This window comes from Ctenopharyngodon idella, chromosome 6, assembly GCF_019924925.1.
Source record: "Ctenopharyngodon idella isolate HZGC_01 chromosome 6, HZGC01, whole genome shotgun sequence".
Classification (NCBI taxonomy): domain Eukaryota; kingdom Metazoa; phylum Chordata; class Actinopteri; order Cypriniformes; family Xenocyprididae; genus Ctenopharyngodon; species Ctenopharyngodon idella.
Window position 1 is genome coordinate 22,370,796 of NC_067225.1, and position 23,840 is coordinate 22,394,635.

Sequence of the window (23,840 nt, forward strand, 5' to 3'; positions counted from 1 at the left end):
GCCGATCCCGCCTTCACTAGCTGCAAGTTAATCGATAACGAATTGTGATCGGATTGTGATTTTGTGCTACGACGAGCTTAGCTACCTTTCATTTGACTGTAGGCTGAAATTATATCCAACCCGCCAAAGTGGCTAGTGGGAGTGGCTGTCTTACAGCATTTGGCGGGTAGAATGTCAAGCCCTGAATATAATATAATATAATATAATATAATATAATATAATATAATAATAAATGATTGAAACATTGCCCTAGTTGCATTTAAGAGCTTAAATAGGCGGGCTATTTAATGAGAAAGGACTATATTTAAATGTTGTACTTAAACTTTGGCATGCATGTGAAAGCTGAACCTTTTCAATTAGTATTTTGTTATAACACGCTTATTTAATCAAGTAGTGGTTGTAATCTTCCCCTAACACAGCCTTGCTGCCGACAGTAGCCATCTCAAGGGAACAGGTGATAATGCCGAGTAATAAGAATTAAGAGCCCACTAATCAGTTGGCCACATGATAAGACTATTAATCTTGCAGAGGGTGCACTGAGCCTCTGATGCACCAGGTTTAGCCAACAGACTAAAAAAACTCCTATGTTTTGATGAAGGGCCAATCAGAGCATCCATGAAGTAGCTCTCACAAATTAGAAGATGTCAACTGTGGCTTCTGAGAACAGATGAATATTCGATAACTGTCCCTGCAATGATGGAAATGATGTATGAGAACTCACCAGTAATTTAAGAGCTGGAATGTCTGCTCACCTGCTAATGGACCAGAAAGGCAATTCAACATATTTTATTTATATAATGTTACTGCTATCAAGTTCACTTCAGCAAATCTAAGGCTTTTAGAATACACTACCGTTCAGAGGTTTGGGGTCAATAAGATTTTGTTTGAAATAAGTCTCTTATGTTCACCAAGGCTACATTTATTTGATCAAAAATTCAGTAAATACATTATTATTGTGAAATATTATTACAATTCAAAAAACTATTTTATTTCTGATGGCAAATCTGAATTTTCAGCAGCCATTACTCCAGTCTTCAGAAATCATTCTAATATGCTGATTTGCAAGTAACATTTCTTATTGTTATCAATGTTCAAAATAGCTGTGCTGCTTAATATTTTTGTGGAAACCATGATATTTTCAGGATTCTTTCATGAAAAAAAAAGTTCAAAAGAGCAGTGTTTATTTGAAAGAAAAGAAAAAAAATTACTTTCTTTAAAAAAAAAAAAAAAATACTGACCGCAACCTTCTGATGTGTAGTGTTTTCATTGCCAGATTTTTCATGTATTGACTAAATATTTTTATTTTACTGCAAGCCCATTCATTTATTATTCATAAACTCAGGGAATAGAAAGAAATAATCAGTTGTATAACAACTGAAATTCAGATATTTAGAACAAAATATGTTACATTCTGGCGATAATATAAGTATTTTTATCAAAATATGATATGCCTATTTACTTTATATAGATAATTCTGTGCTGTAATTTAATTTAATTTCCTGACAGTTAAATGGCTTAAGTTATTCACATGTTCTGTTTTTAGCACTGAGTATAAAACAGAGTAAAAGAGTTGGGCAAAATTCAGAACAAAGCCTCCCTTCCAATTCATGAGTTGGAATATGAATTGAATTGTCTACACCCACAGGAAATTGAATTAAAATGACAGAAGAGGAAATTAGGCTACTACTTGTTCCAATTCAAAAAAAATTCAACACACATAATGCATTCCGGGAAACAAAGTTCTATAAAAATAGCGTGTGGTCATCCTGATAATGAACAAGGCTTCTAAATGTGGCTAGATTGATAAATTCAGTGTTTAAATTAATATATATTATATGTACTACTGTATATGGGGTCAAAAAGTGTGTCATGATCAAAACATACATAAAACCTGTATCATATAGGCCTCAAATCAATTGCAACTAACCTGTAGATCTTGTATCTCGTGGAAAATCCCTGACGATTCCGCTCCACAAATTCAGTGTATTCTTGTGAGTGGTGAAAGGGGCCCTTGTCAGAGAGAAGCCAGTCCAGGGGGCCTGCAGGGCCTTCTTCAGCTAAACTGACAGAGCTTGTCAGCCAGCAGCGGAGGCTGAAAGTCAGCAGCAGCAGCTCCCATAGAGCCATGGGGGAGCAGCACAAGCCTTCAGCAGCACAGGCTCTGGTGCAAGACCACACTCCACCACCCGGCACTGAAGATCAGCATGGCTTCGGCCCCACAAACACTCACCTAAACACACACAGCAGACAGATTCAAACAGAAAAGACAAAGATACATTAGTAAACACTTAGTCACCTTCACCTCCACTCAGACAAACTCACCAAAACAACTGTTCATTTAATTGAAAAGTGCATACACAGAGAAAGAGACACATAGAGAGGCAATTAGCAGAAAATTCTGTTTCCTTGAGGCCACAAAAACTATTTAGGACTCCGGAGAGATCTTGTCAACATAGACAGGGGAGAAAAGTACAATGATTCTTTGCGAGAATAATCTACTAATTGTCTGTAAGTGAGAAGTGTAATGTATTCACATAAAAATGTTCTCTGCATGGTAATGAGTGTTTTAGTACTTCAGAGGAACAAAGTATCACCATATTAACAATAAAAGGATGTAAGTGAAATAATAAGATCCTCCTGTGCACATGCTTCCAATTTTAGTATCCGCTGTGCAACTGCACTGGTATATGAAATGGAGAAATTCTCCCTAAAAAAAAAAAATTTTTACTGCTTCTATTAATCCAAATTATTTGAAACTCTCCACAAGCGTTTTGCTTCAAGCAAACTGTATAAAAAGGCAACAGCACCAGTTACAGTTTAAATGCAGGCACTGTAATTCAGTCCCATGATAAACAGATGCCATGAGAGCATTTTCAACATCTCTTTCAGTATTTAGTTCTCAGCGTCTACTGCAGTCCCGCCTCTTGTTCTAACCCTGTTATTATTTCCATATTTCCACCAAGTGCTGTCAATCATTCTTCACGGCCGTGACCAAACCAGATGTTGGAAAAGAGTCTCATTACTGTATTCTGATGACAGTCTGTCAAGTCATGTGTGCCATGTGACCATATGTGTGGGCGACTTTCAAAAATCATCATACTTATATGGAACAGTGTGAAAGGAGATGCAAATGCAGATGAAAATACAGACCTTACGGTAACATGCAATATAAATGCACCACATTGACTTGTGCATCAGTGCTTATAACCTCTAATTATGGTGATGTGCATATCAAAACAGAAGCGCTATTATGTCTACATTTATTGAAGTGCAGATAGTGATGGGATAAAATTTATATAGCTGTTGGTCAGAATATCATTTAATTAAATATGTCCAAGCTTAACATTTCAAGTCATAATCATAAGATGTCCACCTTCGGCATTTATTCCAATGGGAGGCCTTTCTTGGGTGATGCATCTACATCCTCATCTCCCACAGAACTATATAATGTATGTTACATGCTGACACACACATTCATAATGGTGTGAATACAGCCCCGATTCGGGCTACAATGCTTTCTGCTGTGATTACAGCAGATTTAAAAGCAAGGCTTTTGCTGCATGACATCTAATTCTTCAACGCAGACATCCGTACTTCTCTATGCATATTGATGAGGAAATCTCGGTGGAACACAGTAACCACTCAGTAGGGATCCTACAATGCGCTGCACTTCAGCGCCACAGTGCACCACAAAAAAGGGCCTTTCAAATGCCGCAATCTCCACGTTTCCATCAGCAATTCTTTTGACTCGCTATTTTTCCGCCTTGAGTAACAAGCGCTTTGCTTTTGTGTAAAATCACTGTTTACATTTCTCCCGAGAGCAAACCATTGTTATATGTGTTCCAGTTCTTTTTTCTTTTTTTTTTTTTTTTTTTGGGATGGTAGCTCTGCTTGGAAGGTGGCAACATGAAAAAAAGTTACGATTAAAAGGCATCTAATGTAAGTCACAAGGGCAGAGTGAAGCTTTGAGATAGATGGTGCTTCTGGCTTATGTTCTCTTTTGAACATGTTGGGCTATTTCAGCTTAGTTCTGTATAAAAAAAGCAAAATACAGTCATTTCAGTGAGCGAATTGTAGTTAAGTACTTTATTCAAGAGCAGGGTTGTGATCTCTTTTACTGTCCAGTTCTCTGAGTCAAACCTGCAACCTTGAATCAACAGCTCAGATCTTTACCTGTGCGCTATCTTCATACACCGAACGTGTAAACATGTATTAATCGAGAGCACTGTTCATTCCAAAGCAATCTGCTGCTATAATCACATTATCTCCCTCACCCAGTGCAGTAACAGGATTTTGGTTATTATCTGCAGGAATAATATCAGGTATGTGTCATTCCCTTTTTAAAGGGGCATCATCAGACAATATCTGTGGTTACAAAAACAATACACTTCATCAAATGCTGTTAAACCGATCCACTCTGAAAGAGGAGGCGAGATATACTTTTTTTTTTTACCACAAATAAAACATCTAGCCTGAGAGAGAAATGTATTTTTTTATCGTCAACTGCAGACGCATGAAAAGCACCAATGGTGCCACTTAAATATAATTGAACACAAAACTGGCTTGAAATATCCTCAGGCTGGTCTGAAATGTCATAAAAGTGACAATTCTGTTGGTTCCTACACAACTTTATGTTGATTAAACCACAGCTTTCAGTAAAAGAGGCTCTGAAACAATAAGGAAAAGCACTTTCACAAATAAAACTGATTTGACTTGACTTGACAAGTGTGACGTGTGGAGGGAATGAAAGAAAATTGATGTATAAAATGTGTGGGATGAACAGAGAAATAAATGATGGAGGAGAAAGTGTAAACACATAAATGAGGATAATTAAGAAATGAAATAAGTATCTGCATGAGCCAAATTAAGCAAAGGTCTGGTGGGAGAGAAGATCAAAACATTAGCTAGTTTTACTGGGGAACGGAGAGAAAACAATTATTTAGAGGTATGTTGGATTAAAATTTGTGTTACCACTGTAGAACTCATAAAAAAGGTGTTTTTAGTCTTTTATAGAGAGAAAATTATGTATACAGTTTTGCATGATCATCTCAGCCTTGCTACATGACATGGCAATTTTTCATTTTAAACTAGATGTTGCAAGAGTATTTGTATCATAACCTGCAGGGCCTGCAATAGCAATACAAACACTCGTATTGTAATTTGTCATGTAAATGGTGAATATGACAAGGTCCTGAATGTTCACCTAGGGGGACGAATCATTTTAAAACTACAGCTATGCCTAGTAATAAGAGAGAAACAGACTAGACAAATAGCTGTCTAAATGACAAAAAGCCAATCTGTTTTAAACTGTATACCATTTTGCTCAAGCACATTGAGTCATATTCATTAAGTAGCGGTGCAACTCGGTCATTTTAGATTATACTCATAATGTGATTGTGGACGGATTATAATAAATAACTGACTAAAACCAAACAGATAATACAAATAATATCCATTTAGCAAGAATTTTTTTTTTCCCCTTTAGGTATTGAAAATGCTATTTCCTTCCCTTTGTTGAAGATGAACATCCCTGCAAGGTTGCTGAAATGGGAATCTTTAGAATGAAATGACTACAGGTGTTCAGAACTAGCCAAATAAAAAATCTTTTACAATTTCTTAGAACATGAATTTAACCGTGGGGAATTTTACCAAATTCTACAGGTGCGCTTAACTGACATGTTTCCTTGAGTTTTGCTGTGGAGATGACAATTAACACCTGTGAACTAAATGTGTGTGTTGAATTGTGAATTCAACTCCAAACTTTGCTTGAACCCAACTTAGATAGTCAACAAATGATTAGTTATGCATCACAAAGACCATTGTGAACTTTTCATCTTTGTTTCAAATTTTGTTTCAGAAGCTCAACAAAAGGGCTAAGTTAGATTGTATTCTTACAAAACTGATATTAAAGGAAAATGCCAGGTTCAGTTCAAGTTAAGCTTAATTGAAAGTTTTTATGGCAAAAAAATAATTTCTACTTGTCTTTCAATTTATTTTAAAAATTAAAATACTAAAATGCACATATATCTTCTGTGTAAGTCTCAGTTTGTCCAATCAATGCATTCAGTCCTACCTTTCTATCAACGTGTATTTCCATACCTCCGCACACCCTGCTCGCACAGACATCACACGTCATCAGCATGTTCCATGACGCTATGCAGAGTTGTAGACAGACATTCACCGAGCGCCACAAACAAAAAGCAGCCTTTTACCTTTTACAGTTCCTCCTGAACCAAAACAACGAGCTTATGCTGCTTTCATGCAATGTCGTACTGTAATTAAAGGGTTAGTTCACCCAAAAATGAAAATAATGTCATTTATTACTCACCCTCATGCCGTTCCACGCCCATAAGACCTTCATTTATCTTCGGAACACAAATTAAGATATTTTTGTTGAAATCCGATGAACTCCGAACCGCTGATTCGACATGCTGATTCATAATGCTCCGAAGCTTCCTGAAGCAGTGTTTTGAATCGGCCATCACTATATAAGTCGTTATTTCGTTTTTTTTTGGCACACCAAAAATATTCTGGTCGCTTTATAATATTAATATTGAACCACTGTACTCATATGAACTGATTTAAATATGTTTTTAGTACATGTAATGGATCTTGAGAGAGGCCTCACTGAGCCATCGGATTTCAACAAAAATATCTTAATTTGTGTTCCGAAGATGAATGAAGGTCTTACGGGTGTGGAGCGGCATGAGAGTGAGTGATTAATGACAGAATTTTCATTTTTGGGTGAACTAACCCTTTAAGAGATGACAAGCTGTGATGTTCAGACTCAGAATTATGTGTTTCTATGGCAACGCTATCAATGCCGAAATGAATCTGCAGCAGTCAGGTGGTACAAGTCAGAGCTCTAAAGCTTGGCACACATTTAGTGACTAGCTAAAACATTCTAAGACTGTGTTCAACACACAAAGACTGTTTCCTTCAACTGAAGCAGATTTATATACTTACACACGGCATTTAAACACTGACTGTAAACACCGACTGAACGCAACTGGCTCTGACTCAGCGTGTTTGGGCATGATCAGTCGTAAGTATCAAATTACATTCATAATCGGCCTTACAATCGTTAAGTGTGTCCCCGGCTTAAGTTGTTTATGTTCATTATTATTGTAATGTTATGTGCTTTGAGACATGAGGTAATTTAACGCCATCTCTCGTGACGCTTTGCAGACTCTGCTCTGGCTGTGTGCGTTCATGTGTTTTGGAGGAGGCGTGGCTTTGGAGACGCTCTGAAGGGAGGGTGGGATCTTATACTTTTAAAGCTACAGCTTGCTATTGCTAGCCTCTCCGTAGATGCCTACCCTACCTTTAAAAATCAAAATCACTGCTTTTCTGTAAAGTTTTTACAATTGCAATACAACACTATAAACCTAAAAATGACTAAAAAATGATTAAAACAGCTTCACAGCCTAAATACACAATTTCAACAGAGTTAATTTGCTTTTAAAGATTCAAATTTCCTTAAATAAAAAACAACAACATTTATTTCCATTAAGTGTCTCACCGTAACCTTGATTTTTTTTTTTTTTCAGTCAAAATGATTATTATTACTAATATTAATTATTTTTATTTATTATATATATATATATATATATATATATATATATATACACTGTAAAAAATGAATGTGATTTTAACAGTAAAATATTGTAAAAACGCTACGGAAAAAAATTGTAAATAGGTTAACAGTAAGTTCCAGTACTATATACAAGGAAAAACTGTAAAAGCTCTTACCAGACATTTTATGTAATTTTCACAGTAAAATGCTGTAAATTTTACAATTTTTAGAAGTAAAAAAGAACAAATCAATGTATAATTTACAGTCAAAAACTGTAAACTGATATTCCCACAATTCCCTGTGTGACACTCCACATTTGAATGTATTTTGTTTAAAAAAATCATGTTTCTTAATAGTTTTTGTTATCAGTTATGTACATTAGGGTTTTATGTTACATCTTCTGTTGTTTAATGAATGTTTATTGCATTATGTAAGTGTTGTGGGTTACCATGATGGTGTTTTGCGTTTGCGTGAATGACTCTTTGCACCCTCTTTACATTAGTATATACTTCAGCTCGTGGAAAAGCTATTTGTGATGAACTCTGATTCTTCATGTGGCTTTCTCTTTTATCACCTGCATTATTATGGTGGTTGTCAGTATATGTTAAAGGTACAAAACAGATTTTAGTAGTAGTGTGCATTGTTGAATTTACTTGTTTACATTCAAATTTTCTTGTTTGTTAATTACAGTGTTATACTGTAAAATTGACAGTTTGTTCTGTAAATGTGTTTACAGTTTTTCTGTATTTTTTACAAAATTATTCTGGCAACCACAGCTGCCAAAATTATTTTGTAAAAACTACGGAATATTTTTTACAGTGTATATAAACATTATGCCACAAAGGCTATTGTCTGAACTTAACTTTTGAACCTGTATTGAACCTGGAATATCCCTTTAATATTATTAAACGAATTTATGTCCTCAGAAAACCATTAATCCTTCATCACCATCTACAACTCCATATAGCCAACCATTTTTCAACATCTCCAGGCACGTAAACTTAAATTACAACTAAGAACGAGAACTAAAAGTAAAACCCAGCTCAAAGTTAAGTATTGTTGAAGTAGTTTTGAAAGGTTAAGATGATGAGATTGGGGATCTCTCAAACTTGGGTTCTCAATGGCATTTGAGTCAACCATGTTCAGAGGATAGATTCAAGTGTGCACTTTGGACTCAGGGCATCTGTTCAGTTCTTTCATTTACAACCTGTGCAATTGCAATGAGCTTTGGCTGTCTCTGCTGGAAGCATGCAAATGAAGCTACATTCTCTAAAATATTTCCTGCTCTATATCTGTGTCCGCAGGGTGGATGGAGGGTTGTCTGACTGTTTGCAAAAGTGTGTATCTTGGGTGAAAGTTGATTACAGGGTTGTATTGCAATTTTTACAGTAGGATCCCACTATTTGTAATTCTGGTTCTTTCAGGCTTGACTTCAAGTCATCCCTGAAACCACCTTCAAAGTCTGCAACAGGAACCGATAAACCTCACATCCTCCTCTCTCCGCTGACTAATGAGCTTTTACTCTTAATTAGCTATGTTATTCTCTAACCCATGACAATCAACACTGTCTTTCATTGTGTGCCTGAGGGTAAAAGGTTTCTTAGTGAAATAATGTGGCTGGAAGTCATAATTATTTATCCGTGTTGCGTTTGAGAACAAAAGGATGTGTACAAAGAGATTTGTGGTGTGTAATGTATCAAAGAGAATATCCCAGGCAATAAAAGAAATATGAAACACTAGCTTATATCAGTTCACGGGACCAGAAAGAGAAAAAGCAATGACAGCCATTGTGTTGAGTGTTAAATGCAAATCAAATATTCCCTCTAATCTTGCTGTCACAATGAGAAATGGACCTCCAGGAGCAGACAAGTCATGAAACTAAAATAATTGTCAGATTCTAGATGAAACACCAAACATCAGACAGAAATAATGTCAATTTGTTGTGAATGTTAAGGTACATTTTAGTGTACTGTAGATAGCAAACAACTGACCTTGTGTGTTCACATGCAAAAATAAATAAATAATAGTGATGATGATAATAATAATAATAATAATGCTTTTTGCATCCTCCAGGTCGATAAATGACAATCTTATAAATATGCATGTCTTTGCACATTACTCAAAGCATTACTCAAAAGGACAATGGAGGACCCAAAGTATTGTGGAAAACACAAACAAAGAGATAAAGAAACACAAGAATGAAAAGGGAAGAATAAACGTAGCATTGTTTGCTTACCAACACTCTGGCAGCCACATTTAATATCAAATGTCCCTGAGAGCACAATGTCTCTATGGACATGGCACACATTTTAATATGAGGGTTTGAAAACACTCAGTCCATGTCTCTAGGGTGCAATAATTGGTATTTTTTTTTATATGAGAAGACTAATTGTAATACAAATCTATATTAATAAAGCCTTTGATCTTTTAGGAAGCATGGACAACAAGGTAGCCATTCTTTTGATCATGAATATAATCATTTGTTTGGATGATCCATGATGTAAAAGGCTATAACTTATGGGTTTTTTTAAACAGCTATTGCTAATCAGGTCAGGACATGTATGCAAAGAGTAAAGGATTATAGTCAATCTGCTAACCATAACTATTAAACAGAGGGGTGCATTCCATTAAAATGTCTGCTGGTACAAATACATCTCAACAAAGAATTGATTACAGGTTAGAAATAAACCTCACAGTAATAGTGAACCGAGCCAGAAGTAATGCACACAATGCTGATTTAATTGCTGCTTTAATTATTGCCTTTTTGATCGTAAAGTTCTTACTTTTACATTTTTATTGGCCACATATCAGTGAAAGGCTCAGCGCAATACAGGGGAAAAAAGCAGCAATTAATCTCAGAAAACAAACCATGGTCTTCTTTTCTCAATTCAGCCAGACATAGAGTCTCCTTTTCAAACAAAGTCCATTACAAAAACAAAAGCCTTCCAAAGTACTTTACATTTAAACCTAAAGCCATAAAAAAACTAAAACATTTATAGAAATCTGTAAATGATCTGAAATGAATGTTGCTGTATACATAAAGTTGCGTTACCATCTTCAGAGTTATGATAAATTAACTTTGCACATCTGACACCATGTCCTAACCGTATAAGTACAATACTGCATGTCCACACTGAAAGTAAAAATGATGGGCAATATGACATAATGCCAGCCAATTAGAATTAAAGATTTTGCAGGATTTTTGACCTGTCCCGTCACTTGACGCTTACCACTGGATAGGACAAAAACACAAATTTCAATGGAAGAGAATGCTTGTTCCTTTATTGTTTCACTTTTAGTTAGAACACAATGTGACACTGAGGTTTAAAAGACACATAGTTTTGTAAAAATCAAAGAAATTCTATGTGTCAAGAAATTCCTGATGACAGCTGAAACCTTTTAGCAGCATTGCTTTCATGCATATCTCTTATTGCTTGTCATTTCGTACACGCATCAATGTTTTTGTTTGCCTAGTTGAAAGGTGTCATGTCACATCTTTACCTTCTTTTCAACTGCATACTCCCAAGGGTCTCTTTGTTTTCAAGCTCTAATCAGGGAGCCAATGTTCCCGTGCCTGTCTTTCTATGCGTTTGTCTCGTAGAAATCTCAGCATCAGGATGGATTTGGTGATCCAGCTCATTATCATAAAATAATGGGCTACAGCTCACCATCATAAAGCTTCGCTCCTGTTCGGGCCTGTCTGCTTGCTGCATGTTCAACCAATCAGTCGTTGCTGTGAAATTTCTGATGTGCTGGAATTGCTGCAGAAGGGCCTTCATGCATGAGTCATTCATTAATTTGAGGACTTGTTAGGCAGCCACTTTACCTGCAGACAGCCATTTGAAGAAAAAAGGCCCCATTGAGGCATATTTACAAGACTAGGAAAGGTTTCACCAGCTCTCTTGGGCTCTCATCCATGGCTATATCGCACATCAGTATAGGATGAATGAGCCATTGAGCTAGCACACTACTGGATGCTGATGTTTGCGCTTATTTGTGTAATTGTCGTTGTGTGTGCACGCTAAAAGGTCTTTTTTGTCTTTTATGTGGCCGCCAAAAGCTCTAAATGGTGTTTTTGGAAAATGGTAAAAACTGTGCCAGCAGATAGCAATGATGAGAGACAGCTGGGATACAAAGGCACACACACTTAGTTAGACCCTTCACACACAGAAATGTGAATGCAGCATTCAGATTGTCAGTGTTGTGGTGCCAGTGACTGTTTTGCAAAGACATCCACTGTGCAGGGGTAACAGCACCCCGCAGTAACTGATACATAATGTTTGTGTGCCTCCATGAACCACAATGAGTGGAATGTAGTTTCCAAACATGCAGTTACAAGAACTACCGTCTGATCCCCCCCAAAAAAAGACTCAAGAATGCATTTCCCTTTGGTGCCACTAGTGGCACTGCAATTAGACAGTTAAGTTAACTGAAAAAATATGAATCGAATAATCTTACAGTTTATTTGTATGCATAGTAATTGGATACTTTAAAGGAATCCAGAAAAAAAATAAATAATAATTTACTCAGCCTCATGTCATTCTGAAACCTAGCATCACTTCCTTTCTTCTGTGGAACATAAAATGAGGTATTTTGAAAAATTTCTCAGTGATTTTTTGTCCTTACAATGGAAATCAATGGTCACCAAATGTGTTTGTTTACCAACATTTTTTTTAAAATATCTTCTTTTGTGTTCTGCAGAAGAAAGAAAGCCATTGGAGTTACATGAGGGTGAGTAAATGATGACAGAATTTCATTTTTGGTTGAACTATCCACTAAAGAGCAGAGCACTAAACGTTTGTTATGCAGACTCTATCAGAAAGATGCTTTGTAGCATGTCTCTTGTGGATAATGAAGAGTCATGTAACATTATTCTGCTAAAATCACTGGCTTTTTCTGCACTCTCTCCATTGGTCAGAGATCAGCGTACTGGCACAGTGGTTCCAACTGTATTGTACACTACATACAAAACATATTTCTTCATCAGAACCCTCACTACCCCACTGCTGTCATGTAAGGAGTGTTTTTCTTCTTCTTCACATTATGGTACTGGATTTTGCTATAATTAAATGTCATTTACTTTTAAAGCCATTCCAAGTAAGCTATATGCTATTTTAATAACAGATGGTGCAGTTGATAGTGACACCAATTATATTACACCATATATTAGCAGCTGTTTCACTAGGCAGCAAACTTTTATGTCTGATTTTATAGATTTTCTGTAAGCACAGCTTTGTAGACTATAGTAAACTTGCTTGATTTTCACACATTGACATTATCCCACACTGTAATTGTTAACTGTTTGAAAAAAAGATTCATGGGTATTTTAAGCATCACCGGAGTTACAGAATCAGCTCAAGACTCATTACTGTGTAAAATATTAATTGTATTAAATGTAGTATAACCATAATAACCTTTAATCTGTATCACAGATCAAATGCAAATGCAAACACAAGTAATATAAAAAGATACAAAATAAAATCTGTATTTTTTTCAGGAAAATATATGAATACCCCTAAAATAAGATATATTTACTTTAATAAGGAGTAAACTTAGGCTATATAAAATATTAAGACTCGTTTTCAGATAATATATACTTAATTAAGTTTTCTTGCTTTAAGCATAGCCTACATGTGACAAAAATGATTTATGCTTAAAACACGAAGAAGATAATTTAAGATATAGGCCTATTCTTTTAAAAGAAGCCTTTGCTTCTGAAATAAATGTATCCTGTTTGAGAATGTTTTAGGACGCTTAGACAAAATAATTATATAAAGAGAGAGAGAGAGAGAGAGAGAGAGAGAGAGAGAGAGAGGAGTCTGTGTATCAAGCACGATGGCATAAATACATGAATGGTCATGAGGGATCACAGTTGTAACTCGTGTAAGGAGCAGTGTAGTCTTGATGGGCTGCTGTATGCTCATCATTCATGAGAACGATGTGACGATTCAGGCTGCATTTGTTCAAAGTTGTCCCGCTGCAGCATGAGGCAACGATTATATGTGCAGTAGTCAACTGGCAACAATTTAAACCATGTCAGCACGACCAGCATTAAAAAAGAGAAAATATACAACTCACCACAACGTAGATCAGGGTTGAAACTTCATCCGAACAGGTCCCATTCTTCGCTGAATCAGTTTTTTTCTTCGATATGTGAGTATTTAACGGGCATACGCGTAAAACCCACGTAAGTATTGAAAACTGTTTGGCAAAAATGGACGAAAGGTCGCTCGGGCAGCACCTAAATATTTAAATTGGTGTTACTTCACTATAGTCCAACTTCGGTAACAAATCGTTCCCATTATAATGCGAATGTAATATTATCCTTGTAGTGCTCTGAATTGTTCCTTGAAGAAGAAATAACCGCATTTAGTCGAATATAAATCCACTAGCAGCACAGACAGTTAGAAACAGACCGCAGCTATCAGTTAAAGCGCGTGGCTCAGTTTAACATCCGCCAACGGACTGCGACACTGAGGCTTCTCAGTCTCTTTTGGAAGTGCCTGTGGATATTCCTCTATAAAGTCAGTCCCATCACATAGCTCTGCTTGACCCTCCTACTCTCTGCATCGTTGTCCGTGTGTATGTGTGTGAGAGAGACAGAGCCAAATTTCAATGGATAGACGCTGGCAGACGCGAGCGCGCGCCCTCTCTCACCCAAGTCACATGCTTAAAACACAAGTAGCCCTCTGTAATGGCTTTTCGGAGGACATGCATAAAACCCGAGACGAGGGTGGAATGATAAGCAGGCTATGTTACCAAATCTAGAGATCCCTGTAAGTGCTTAAATGAAATGCTTTCCTTTTTCATGCTTTTCCCCCTCATAATTTTCCGCATAAGTTTAAAATAACCTTCATAAGCTAGTACTACTAATATAAAGTGTTCTGCTCATGTCCATTGGGTCAGCAGGTCAGAACCCCATGTTACCTATTAGTGCAGGAAGCTTTGGGGTGTTTCTACCACTTCACCTTTTCTAAATTAATAATAGAATATAATAATTCGTATAAGAATTGTTATTCAAACAGTATAAATTCTAATGCACTGTAAAATGTTGTTGTAAAGTATACAGCTAAAAAGTGTCACCTGTGCCAATGCCATAAAAATGTTGTGACAATGTTACAAGCATTATTATATGACATTGTGGTGACTATTTTATAGTCATTAGTCATTAAATCATATAGTTTAATTTAATTTAACAACCAATTCGAGCTATTATGTGTTTGTTATTGTAAAATGTACTTTTATAACACAATTGTCGAAAGTTTATTGTAAAAAAGCCAAAGTCAAAATTAGCTTCTCCAGCAAATGTAAAACAGAGCACAGTGTTATGTACATGCCATCAGGTAAACTTAATAAAATAACATGCAACCTAAAACATTTCAATTTATGTAGTTGATAACGAAAAAAAAAAAAAAAAAAGATGATGCACAGGGAATTTTGGGAATGCACATTACCCTCTTAATGGGTCAATGTTTATGTTTTACTTTAAAAGATAACAATATTTAGATAGCAACATTTTATTGTAAAAATATGTTTTGCATTACATTAATATGAAATATATTTTTTCTGTAATTTGTCATACTTCTAAAAAAGCATTTATTTTTCTCTAAAAAATATTTTACAGTAAAAAAAAAAAAAATTGTCTTTGAAAATATAATATTATGTACCATATGTGGTGAGGTAACAGTCAGCCAATTAACAGGTTTTTGCTGTAGCATTTACATTGCATTTTCCAACATTTTTTTTTTTTTTTTTTTTTTTTTTTTTTATAACGTGGCATTTAAATTTATCACCTGATTCATTTTAGGTTATTCTGAAATGTTAGTGGCATGTGTGGGTGCTGAAGTCTATCCCTGGCTCAAATCCCCTGTATATCTGTGCAGTAGAAGTGATTCAGACTACATACTTCTGATTTCAGTCCATTGCATCAATGTCCAAATTTTACTATCAGTATAAATCAGAAAAAGACAAGAGACATTTAAGCAGCAGGAGTTCACTAAAGCCATGCTTTGATGTGTAGCCGATAGGATTTTAGACCGGGAATAACTTCTTTTTCATTGGTGTTAAAGTATTGGTTAAACCCAATTCTGACTCCAATCAAAATGGCTCTCTAACCATGGACAAATGCAGCACAAATCCATTACAGAGGTTGGCAAAGTGAGATTGTTTGTCTTCTGGCAATCTGCGGGAACACGCATCAGTCCAGTGTGTGTTATCGGGGAGCTGATTGTGATGGATTAGATACATGGGCAACGTCCAGAGTGGACATTCTCTGAACGCAACGCTGCGCTGGAACTGTCCGTGGTGCTGAACTGCCACAGAGCCATTGGGTTGCATACAGCAACTTTTGCCATAGTCATTCAGTGTATTGTGTATAGGTATATTAGCCTAGATAATTAACCAAAAGTAAGATTTCTACAGACCCAGTCATTGATTATGCATATCCAGTACATAAAGACATGTGTGGACTTCAAGGATTAGAGTCATAGCTCTTGGGAAGGCATGTAACAGATGGCAAGTTGTATGTCTGCCAATCCATAATTCGAAGGCCAAACTCTTAATGGTGTTTCTTACAAGTGTAATCAAGTGCAAATGGCATCTCAATGTTCTCAATAATACCAACTATGATCTATCCTAACATGCAAATTAATAAAATAGTGTCACGAGTGGCTGAAATATGTCTACTTTGCAGAGTCTCTGTAAAACCAAACATCATTCACTTATGTTTGTTGGCATATTAAAACCTAACTTGGTTTAGTTTGTTGGTATATTCAAAACATCTTGGTTACTGATGTCACCTCCTGATGGTTTTCCTAGGGGTGTTACTTGGGAGCCCCCAACACCTCCAATACTTCAGAAAATGCCAATGAAAATTGGTGAGTGGAATTTGCATGCCACTCCCCCGTCATACGGGAATAAAAGGAGTGAATCCACTCATTCCGGTTTGTCCCGGCCATTTCAGCGGGTAGTTCAGCATTGTGGCAGGAGGGACAAAACATCTTGTTCCCTCCATTAGGGAATGGAGGTTACGTCAGTAACCAAGATGTTCCCTATCTGTCAGTCACTTCGAAGTTGTGTCAGTGTACTGACCACCAGATCCCTGTGCATACATAATAAATCTTAAAAGTGAGCTAGAATCAGTCAGTCATCAAGATAATTGAGAATGCGGATGCCCTCTTCCATTAGCAGGGCAAGGGCAGTCTCTGCGACTTTCGTGAAGATGCGAGGAGACAGGGACATCCAGAATGCAAGGACCTTTGTATTGACATGCCTGACCTTCAAAGGCAAACCAAAGAAATGGTCTGTGTCGAGGGAGAATTGAGACATGTAAGTGTGTGTCCTTTAGGCCTATCGCCACAAACCAATCCTGTTGGCGAACACATTTCAAAATGTGCTTTGCGTTAACAATCTTGAATGGGAGCCCGTGCAGGGCCCGATTCAGAACACGCAGATCTAGGATTGGTCATTACCCATTCCGCATCAGTGGCACCAGATGAACATTGTGTCTGACACACCTGCGGTGGTGCTGCGGAGCTTAAGCCACCATGTTGGGTAGCTGCGCATCCTGATCCTGTGGCTGTTGGTGTACTGGAACACCTACCTTGCTCCATGAACCTCGACTGGAACCAGCCAGTGGCAGGTGAAGAAGCTTCAAATCCTTGGAATGCGCCACGCTAACCTGTGCGGGGATTCTGTTTGTGCTGTGTCCGAAGATGAGGACCTGCTCTTTTTTTGAAAATTTGGGTGAAACAAAAACAAAAGGGAACAAAGATTCTCCACCCATTCACCACCTCCTGGGAAAGAGCAGCTCCTGCCATCCCTGGGTCACCCGTCTCAGGGACGCTTAAGCAGAAAGTATACTTCATTTTTTTACGCATACGCTAGCATACGTGCATAGTCGAATGCACAGCCTTGCAAAGTATACTTCATTTGACTCGTATGTGTACACAGACATTTGACGCATGCACATTGCGACAACTTGCAACACCTCTATGAGTTACAACCCAAATAAACATCTTTTGTATTCTTTCACGCTAAAGTTGTACAAATTAAGGTACTTTCTAACCTCTTTGCACAATTCGCACAATGCCTCCATTGTTGCTGTAGCTTGCACGCATTCCGGTCTGTTCTATGCAGGTTTTTTTCGACAACCTTGTGAATCGACGCCCCCAGGGCACGGTTGCCACCTTGTGGATAAAATAATTACTGCAAAAAAAATTAAATGCACATGTGGGACCTGTGCGTACAACGTCGGCAAATTCGGCGGTCCACATTCAGTACGTGCATACTATTCTGATGACGAAATTCATGTCACGCACACTGTACGCTGACCCTTGTGTATGCGTAAAAAGTGAAGTATACTGTACTTTGGCCTTTAGAAGAAGCCTTCTTGGGGTTCTTGGCAGTTGCCTGATGAGTGGGCTGCTTCGCTTTCCTGTGGGCAACTCGAGCCTGAGGCCTGGCTTTGGGCTTAGGCGGTGGTGAACCTGGGGTTGCAGCTGCAGGCAGATGCCCTCGGCGACAAGCAGACAACGAGTGCGACCTCTGCAGCCTGGTGACACCATGCAAAGGCAGGATCTGTTTGATCACCTCCATCTGTTTCTTTACTGCCAAGTAAGTCCTTAACAGTGTCACCGAAGAGGCCACCTTGCAAGATGGGAAAGCGCACTTTGTCGATGTCCCTCATCTCAGCAAGGTTCAGCCAGAGATGCCGTTCCTGGACCACTAACATGGACATCTTCTGGCCGAGAGCCAGACTTTGGTCAGTCACCGAGCGCAGTTCCTGCATCAGTCCTGGCTCAGAACAACCCTCGTGCAGCTGTTTGAGTGCCTTGGCCTGATGGACCTGCAGGATGGCCATGGCATGCAGAGCAGAGGCAGCCCTTCCAGCAGCACTGTAAGCCTTTGCCGTCAGAGACGATATGAACTTACAGGCTTTGGACCGGAGCCTAGGACAATTCCGCCAAATGGCGGCATTTTCCATGCATAAAATTGTGCGCTCCATCTGGGAAAAGGTGGGAAGATGTTGAGGGTAGTGAGGGCAGAAGAGCTTATGAAGCGGGACCAGGCAGTAAAAGGTGTGTTCCAAGACTTTGTAAACTCCTCATGCACTTCTGTGAAGAAAGGCCCTGGGGTGCGGTGCAGCTGTGAGTCACGCTCCGAGCCCCGATATCAATCATCTAACCGAGAGTGCTCAGGACTAGGTGGAGGATTCCACTCCTCTAAACTCCATGTCGACCACACCCAGAAATAGACAGGCGGAAAGGCATCTTTAAAAATGGAAAGTTAGTATTGCATCAGTCATGCCAATATTATACACTGTAAAACTTTATGATGTTTTATTAACAAAATTCGGGAGGAGCACTGTTCAGATAATTAACCTAATTAACACGGGAGGAGCACATTCAGTTAATCAACTCAATTAGCAAGATAAGAGGTATATATACAGCAGACTTACCTCTGTTCCATGACAGTTTTCCAGCATCCCTCCATCCCCCATCTCATCTCACTTCTAACTACTCCTATCCCAACCTGGGATGGGGGGAGTACTCTGGGTTCGTGGCAAATTCCAAGCTCAGAGCCCTCCCCTCGGACAGCATGCCAACTATGCATAATCTTTACTCTATTTAATTGTATGTAAGTGTTAACTCATGAATAGTCAGTTAACCTAACAAAGTACCGAAGGACCTATAAGTCCTCATGTGGTAATATCTAAATTAACTGATTTTATCCAAGTCAAAATATTATTTAATATGACTGAATCAACCTCACAATATGGGTAAAAAAAAATAAATTAATAAATTAAAAACAGCACATTCACTTTACAGTGTGCTTATAGTAGACCCTAAACACTACAGACAGCCATGGCATTGCATCTTAAAAGCAAATTATTTGAGGCTCTCATTGAACCCATTGCATTTCTATGGTTAATCAAATCATCTGTTTTCTTGCCTACAGCACCATTTTTACGTGGTCTGAGGATCCTATCAGTTCTTAAGCTTTTTAGTCCCTGCTGAGCGCAGTTGGAGATTGAGATTATCTCTGACTGAGTTGGAAAACTTTCTCGTGCAATGGAGTCTAATGCTCTCAGATTTTGATGTAATTTGACCTTGGCCTTCCCCAATATCCTGTGGTGAATATAGAAGACAGTTGATTCAGATAACTCCATTTCGTGAGCTAGCAAAATGAATTTAGCTCTGTTGGACTAAGCACTGTTTCACCCCAGGTCTGTTCATCCTGGTTTATCACTTTTTCTAGAATACCACCATCCAGAGCTGTTATCTGCTTTACATTTAAGCAGGCAGAATTATTCCGTACCCTCTGAGCTGATGAGAAACACACAATACCTCCCACAGATTAACACTTGCTATTTCTTTTATGATAGACTCATCTACTCTACTGGGAAGAGTACTGAAATGAAAAGCACATTTTGGTCATTATGATATCATAGGGTGAATTACAGCACCATCTTATCTGTTCCTATCACTTCAGAAGGTTTTATTATTTACTTATTTTTTAGCATTATAAGTCTCCCTACTTTTATGTACTCGTACTGTTTTTAATATTACCTCAAAGGAGATGTTCATATTGATTTTGGCATTGAGTTGCCCTTGCTGAGAAAAATCTGCAGACACTTTGGTTGTAAAGGATTTTTTTTTTTTTTTTTTTCATTCTTTCTCATCATAAAAGCTTGTCTCCTTGTACAGTGACTGCTTTTAGACCCCTGCCTAAGAAAATGTCCTCATGGATGTGTGTTAAATATACTAAAGATGTGATATAATGAAATTGATTTCAATTCAAGAAAAATCTCCAATATATTAATCTCATTGCTCAGTGGTGTGGCAGATAATTTCAATGTATTTGAAAAAATTAAGCTCAAATTTTCTCATGATGGTTTCTATCATAATAAAAGATATTAAAGTGCTTAGCATAATTTAGATTTAGATTTGCTATAATCAAGTAAAAAATTATTTATTTTATTTTTTAGATATTTTGTTATTTAGGGCTTACATTTGTTTAATATGCAATGTTTAAGCTTTAGCATTACATAATTTCATATGTAATTGTCCTATACCTTGGCTAAAATATCAGCAGAAGTTATAATCGTAAAGTAGGAGCAACAAAAAGGAGGTTTACCTGAAAAAGACTTCAGGGGAACGAAAGTCCGATGCATATAAAGATTGAAAATATGATCTGATAGGGGAGTGATTCACCATACTTTTGTTAGAAGGGTTTTTCTGTTCAATTTTGAATCCCGGCAGGCTACAGTGGTCCTAATCTGGAGGCGAATAGTCTTTGAGTTACAGAGAAAAAAAGAAAACATTACACAGTTCACTGCCTTCTCTCAAACACACACACGATCAATAGTCTGAGTGGTAGCCTGACAACTGAACAAACAAATGTTATTCTAGATTTATACAGTCAAAACACACCCCAACTAATGGTTCTGAAAATGCACTGGTTTTAACAAACACAAAATTATTTGGCATTGCTAAATTAAAACTCAATTGCACATATTGTACATGAAAATCTAGTGCTGTGCGCTTCAGAGGTTGTTTGGATAAATCTTTGAAGTCTGCAATGACGGGTATAATTCAGGGTCATAAGAATGACTCCTTTGTGACAACGTTGAGAAAAGAGCTGGCAAAAAAGTGCATGGCTCAGCATATTATATGGTGCCATTAAAATTCAATTTACAGCCAGTTTCAGGCATTGCCTGTACTTTCAAGCAATATGAAGGCAGCTCACCTTCCAAGTCGAAGATGTGGCAGACATTGCAAATTGACATGGCATTTCAATGCTGTGGAGCTATTTATTAACCTTATCACTGCTTGAACTTTCTTAACAATACCCTTCCAGTGTGGAGACCTGGTCAGCATTGTCAGCTGCTGAAATTAAAGTGAAATTCATCGAAAATAGGTTGGCTGCATCTTCAAATTCAAAAGTATGCGTGTCTCTAAGAAAGGGTGAGATGTGCCATTGACAGGAAAACCTGCCAAGACTAGTGAAGTGCATCTTTGGAGAAGCAATAATAAAGTCAGGAAATGCAGCATGCTGAAAAGATTAAATACATTTATTAATCACTTTGACCTGAATGTTCAAGATTTTTTTGTCTGGTTAAGGATTTTAGGGCTTTTCACACTTAAAATTGTTAAGCCCGGGATGGGTCATTCTAAACTTGTTGGGCTTGTAAATACCTTTTGTAGTTTTTCCTGAATAGACTTTTCATTTTGGATGATAAACATCATTTGGTCTCTTCTTAAAGTTGGCATGAAACGGAAGTTGCGAAAGACTTTTCTTCCCTATTGTGATGCATATCCGAGTGAAACAGCTTAATGAACAAGAAAAAATGTAGGGCGGGACTTAATTTTGTCCATCAGGAATTGATTGGATAGTTGGATCACTGTGGTTTGCTATTACTGTGATCTCATGTGAGTGACAGGTCATCCCGCCCAAGAGCCAGTAAACATGTCATCAGAAAAGTGAAGAAATATTGCTGCAAGTGGGAGGGGTTGTTATTTTGATTAAAGATTAAGAGGACAGATAGATTTTTAAAAAATAATAATGATGTGCACAGTGTTGGGGGGTAAAGCATTACAAGTAACGTGAGTTACTTAATCAGATTACTTTTTTTCCAAGTAACTAGTAAAGTAACGCATTACTTTTACATTTACAAAATATCTGAGTTACTTTGTTTTCCTTTTTATTGACTGACACCTCTCCTGTTCCCATGTTGACAGAAATCATGAGTAAGGTGCAGAGGTGTGCGCTGTGTAAACATTATGGATAGTTATAGACTAAATGTGAGCATGCATTTACTCTCATGGATACTTTACATCTCATGTGAAAAACCCCCCCAAAAAAACAGGTTCGGTATTTCTCAAAATTACGGAGCCCCGCACATGACATGCAAAAAAAAAAATTAAATCGTGCGCACGATTTACTAATTCGTTCCCTCGATTTACTAAATCGTGCGCATGATTTACTAATTCGTTAGCTCGATTTACTAAATCGTGCGCACGATTTAGTAAATCGAGGGAACGAAATGTAAATCCTATTCTTCTGCAATCCAGAATTGCAGCAAGGCTGAAAGGTTTGTTTGTGCTGCGCTCTCTACTGTACAGACGTGAATTTGCATTTCCTTCTGTCTGAGGCTTATTCATTTCACTTTTGGTGTGAAAGGGCCTAAACTATTGAGAAAAAGTAACATAACACATTACGTTCCATAAACATAACTTTTTTTTAGGGAGTAACATGATATTGTATTGCAATACTTTTAAAAGTAACTTTTCCCAACACTGGATGTGCACGTATAAATCATTAACAATAATTACTGTAATAAAAATAATAATAATAATAATTATTATTATTGTTAATTTTGATTTCATGGTGATTTTAACATAAATTAACATGCTTTCATCACGGCTTGACATTTTTATCCCGCCACAAATGCTAAAACTAAATACCATGCGTGAAAGTTTCTGTGACTTTATAAAGCACATGAATATTTAATGAGGAAAGTGCTTTTTAGTGTATTTTTGGTCGTTTGTTGCTAAACAACTGGCCTTTACGTACTCAGCATCATTTCACACTTTTGAAACAATTATTTATTATTGTCAATTTTAACATGCATATTTTTGTTTGGGAACTGTGATACAGAAACATACTTTCATAATCAACATAAGGGTTCTTCTGGAGTTTTCCAAATATGTTGTTATTTAAAATATCACATCAGGACACAATTGCATTCCATCCAATTCCGTATTAATTTGTTGGCATTAGGAGGCGGACACCTGTTCAGCTTTTGGGAAATGTGAGCAATGACCATTGTTTTCTCTTCCCCATCTCTGTTATTCTCTTTTCCTGTTACTACAGAGACATAGAGGGACATTGAGCAAACTGTGATTGACAGCACAGTTAAATTACTGCGAAATTCCAGGAGAGCCTAAGCCACTTGGGAGGACTGACTGCATTCTCCTCAAATCAGGCATGGGCATCCCCATGTTCCTCAGGCCTAAATTAACAGTTCTAAAACAGACCCATGAGCCTGGTGCTAAACAAAATGAACGTGGATAATGCCAAGTTAATTAACACAGACCCAGATGCTCAGCCTTATGAATACTTGGTCTGCCAAAGAGGGAATATTCAGCACTAGATATGTTTATTTTGACGTCAGTGCCTCTGTGTCAATGGAACAGGCTGTGTTAGCCTCTCTCAGTGCTTTGCTAATTTAGTTTTACTCAATTGTTTTTTCGTGAGTTGT

At 37.4% G+C, this 23,840-nt stretch overlaps 1 protein-coding gene across 1 annotated transcript in view; it reads right to left on the reverse strand.

The window, feature by feature from the left end:
- brinp3a.2 (bone morphogenetic protein/retinoic acid inducible neural-specific 3a, tandem duplicate 2) overlaps positions 1-14,219 on the reverse strand; it is a 35,046-nt gene extending 20,827 nt beyond the window's left edge. The window contains exons 1-2 of the mRNA XM_051897383.1: positions 13,655-14,219; positions 1,928-2,230 (exon numbers count right to left, since the gene is read on the reverse strand). Of these exons, the coding sequence (XP_051753343.1) occupies positions 1,928-2,127 (200 nt within the window). The 5' untranslated portion in view covers positions 2,128-2,230; positions 13,655-14,219. The remainder of the gene's footprint in view (positions 1-1,927; positions 2,231-13,654) is intronic.
- Between the last annotated feature and the right edge of the window lie 9,621 nt (positions 14,220-23,840).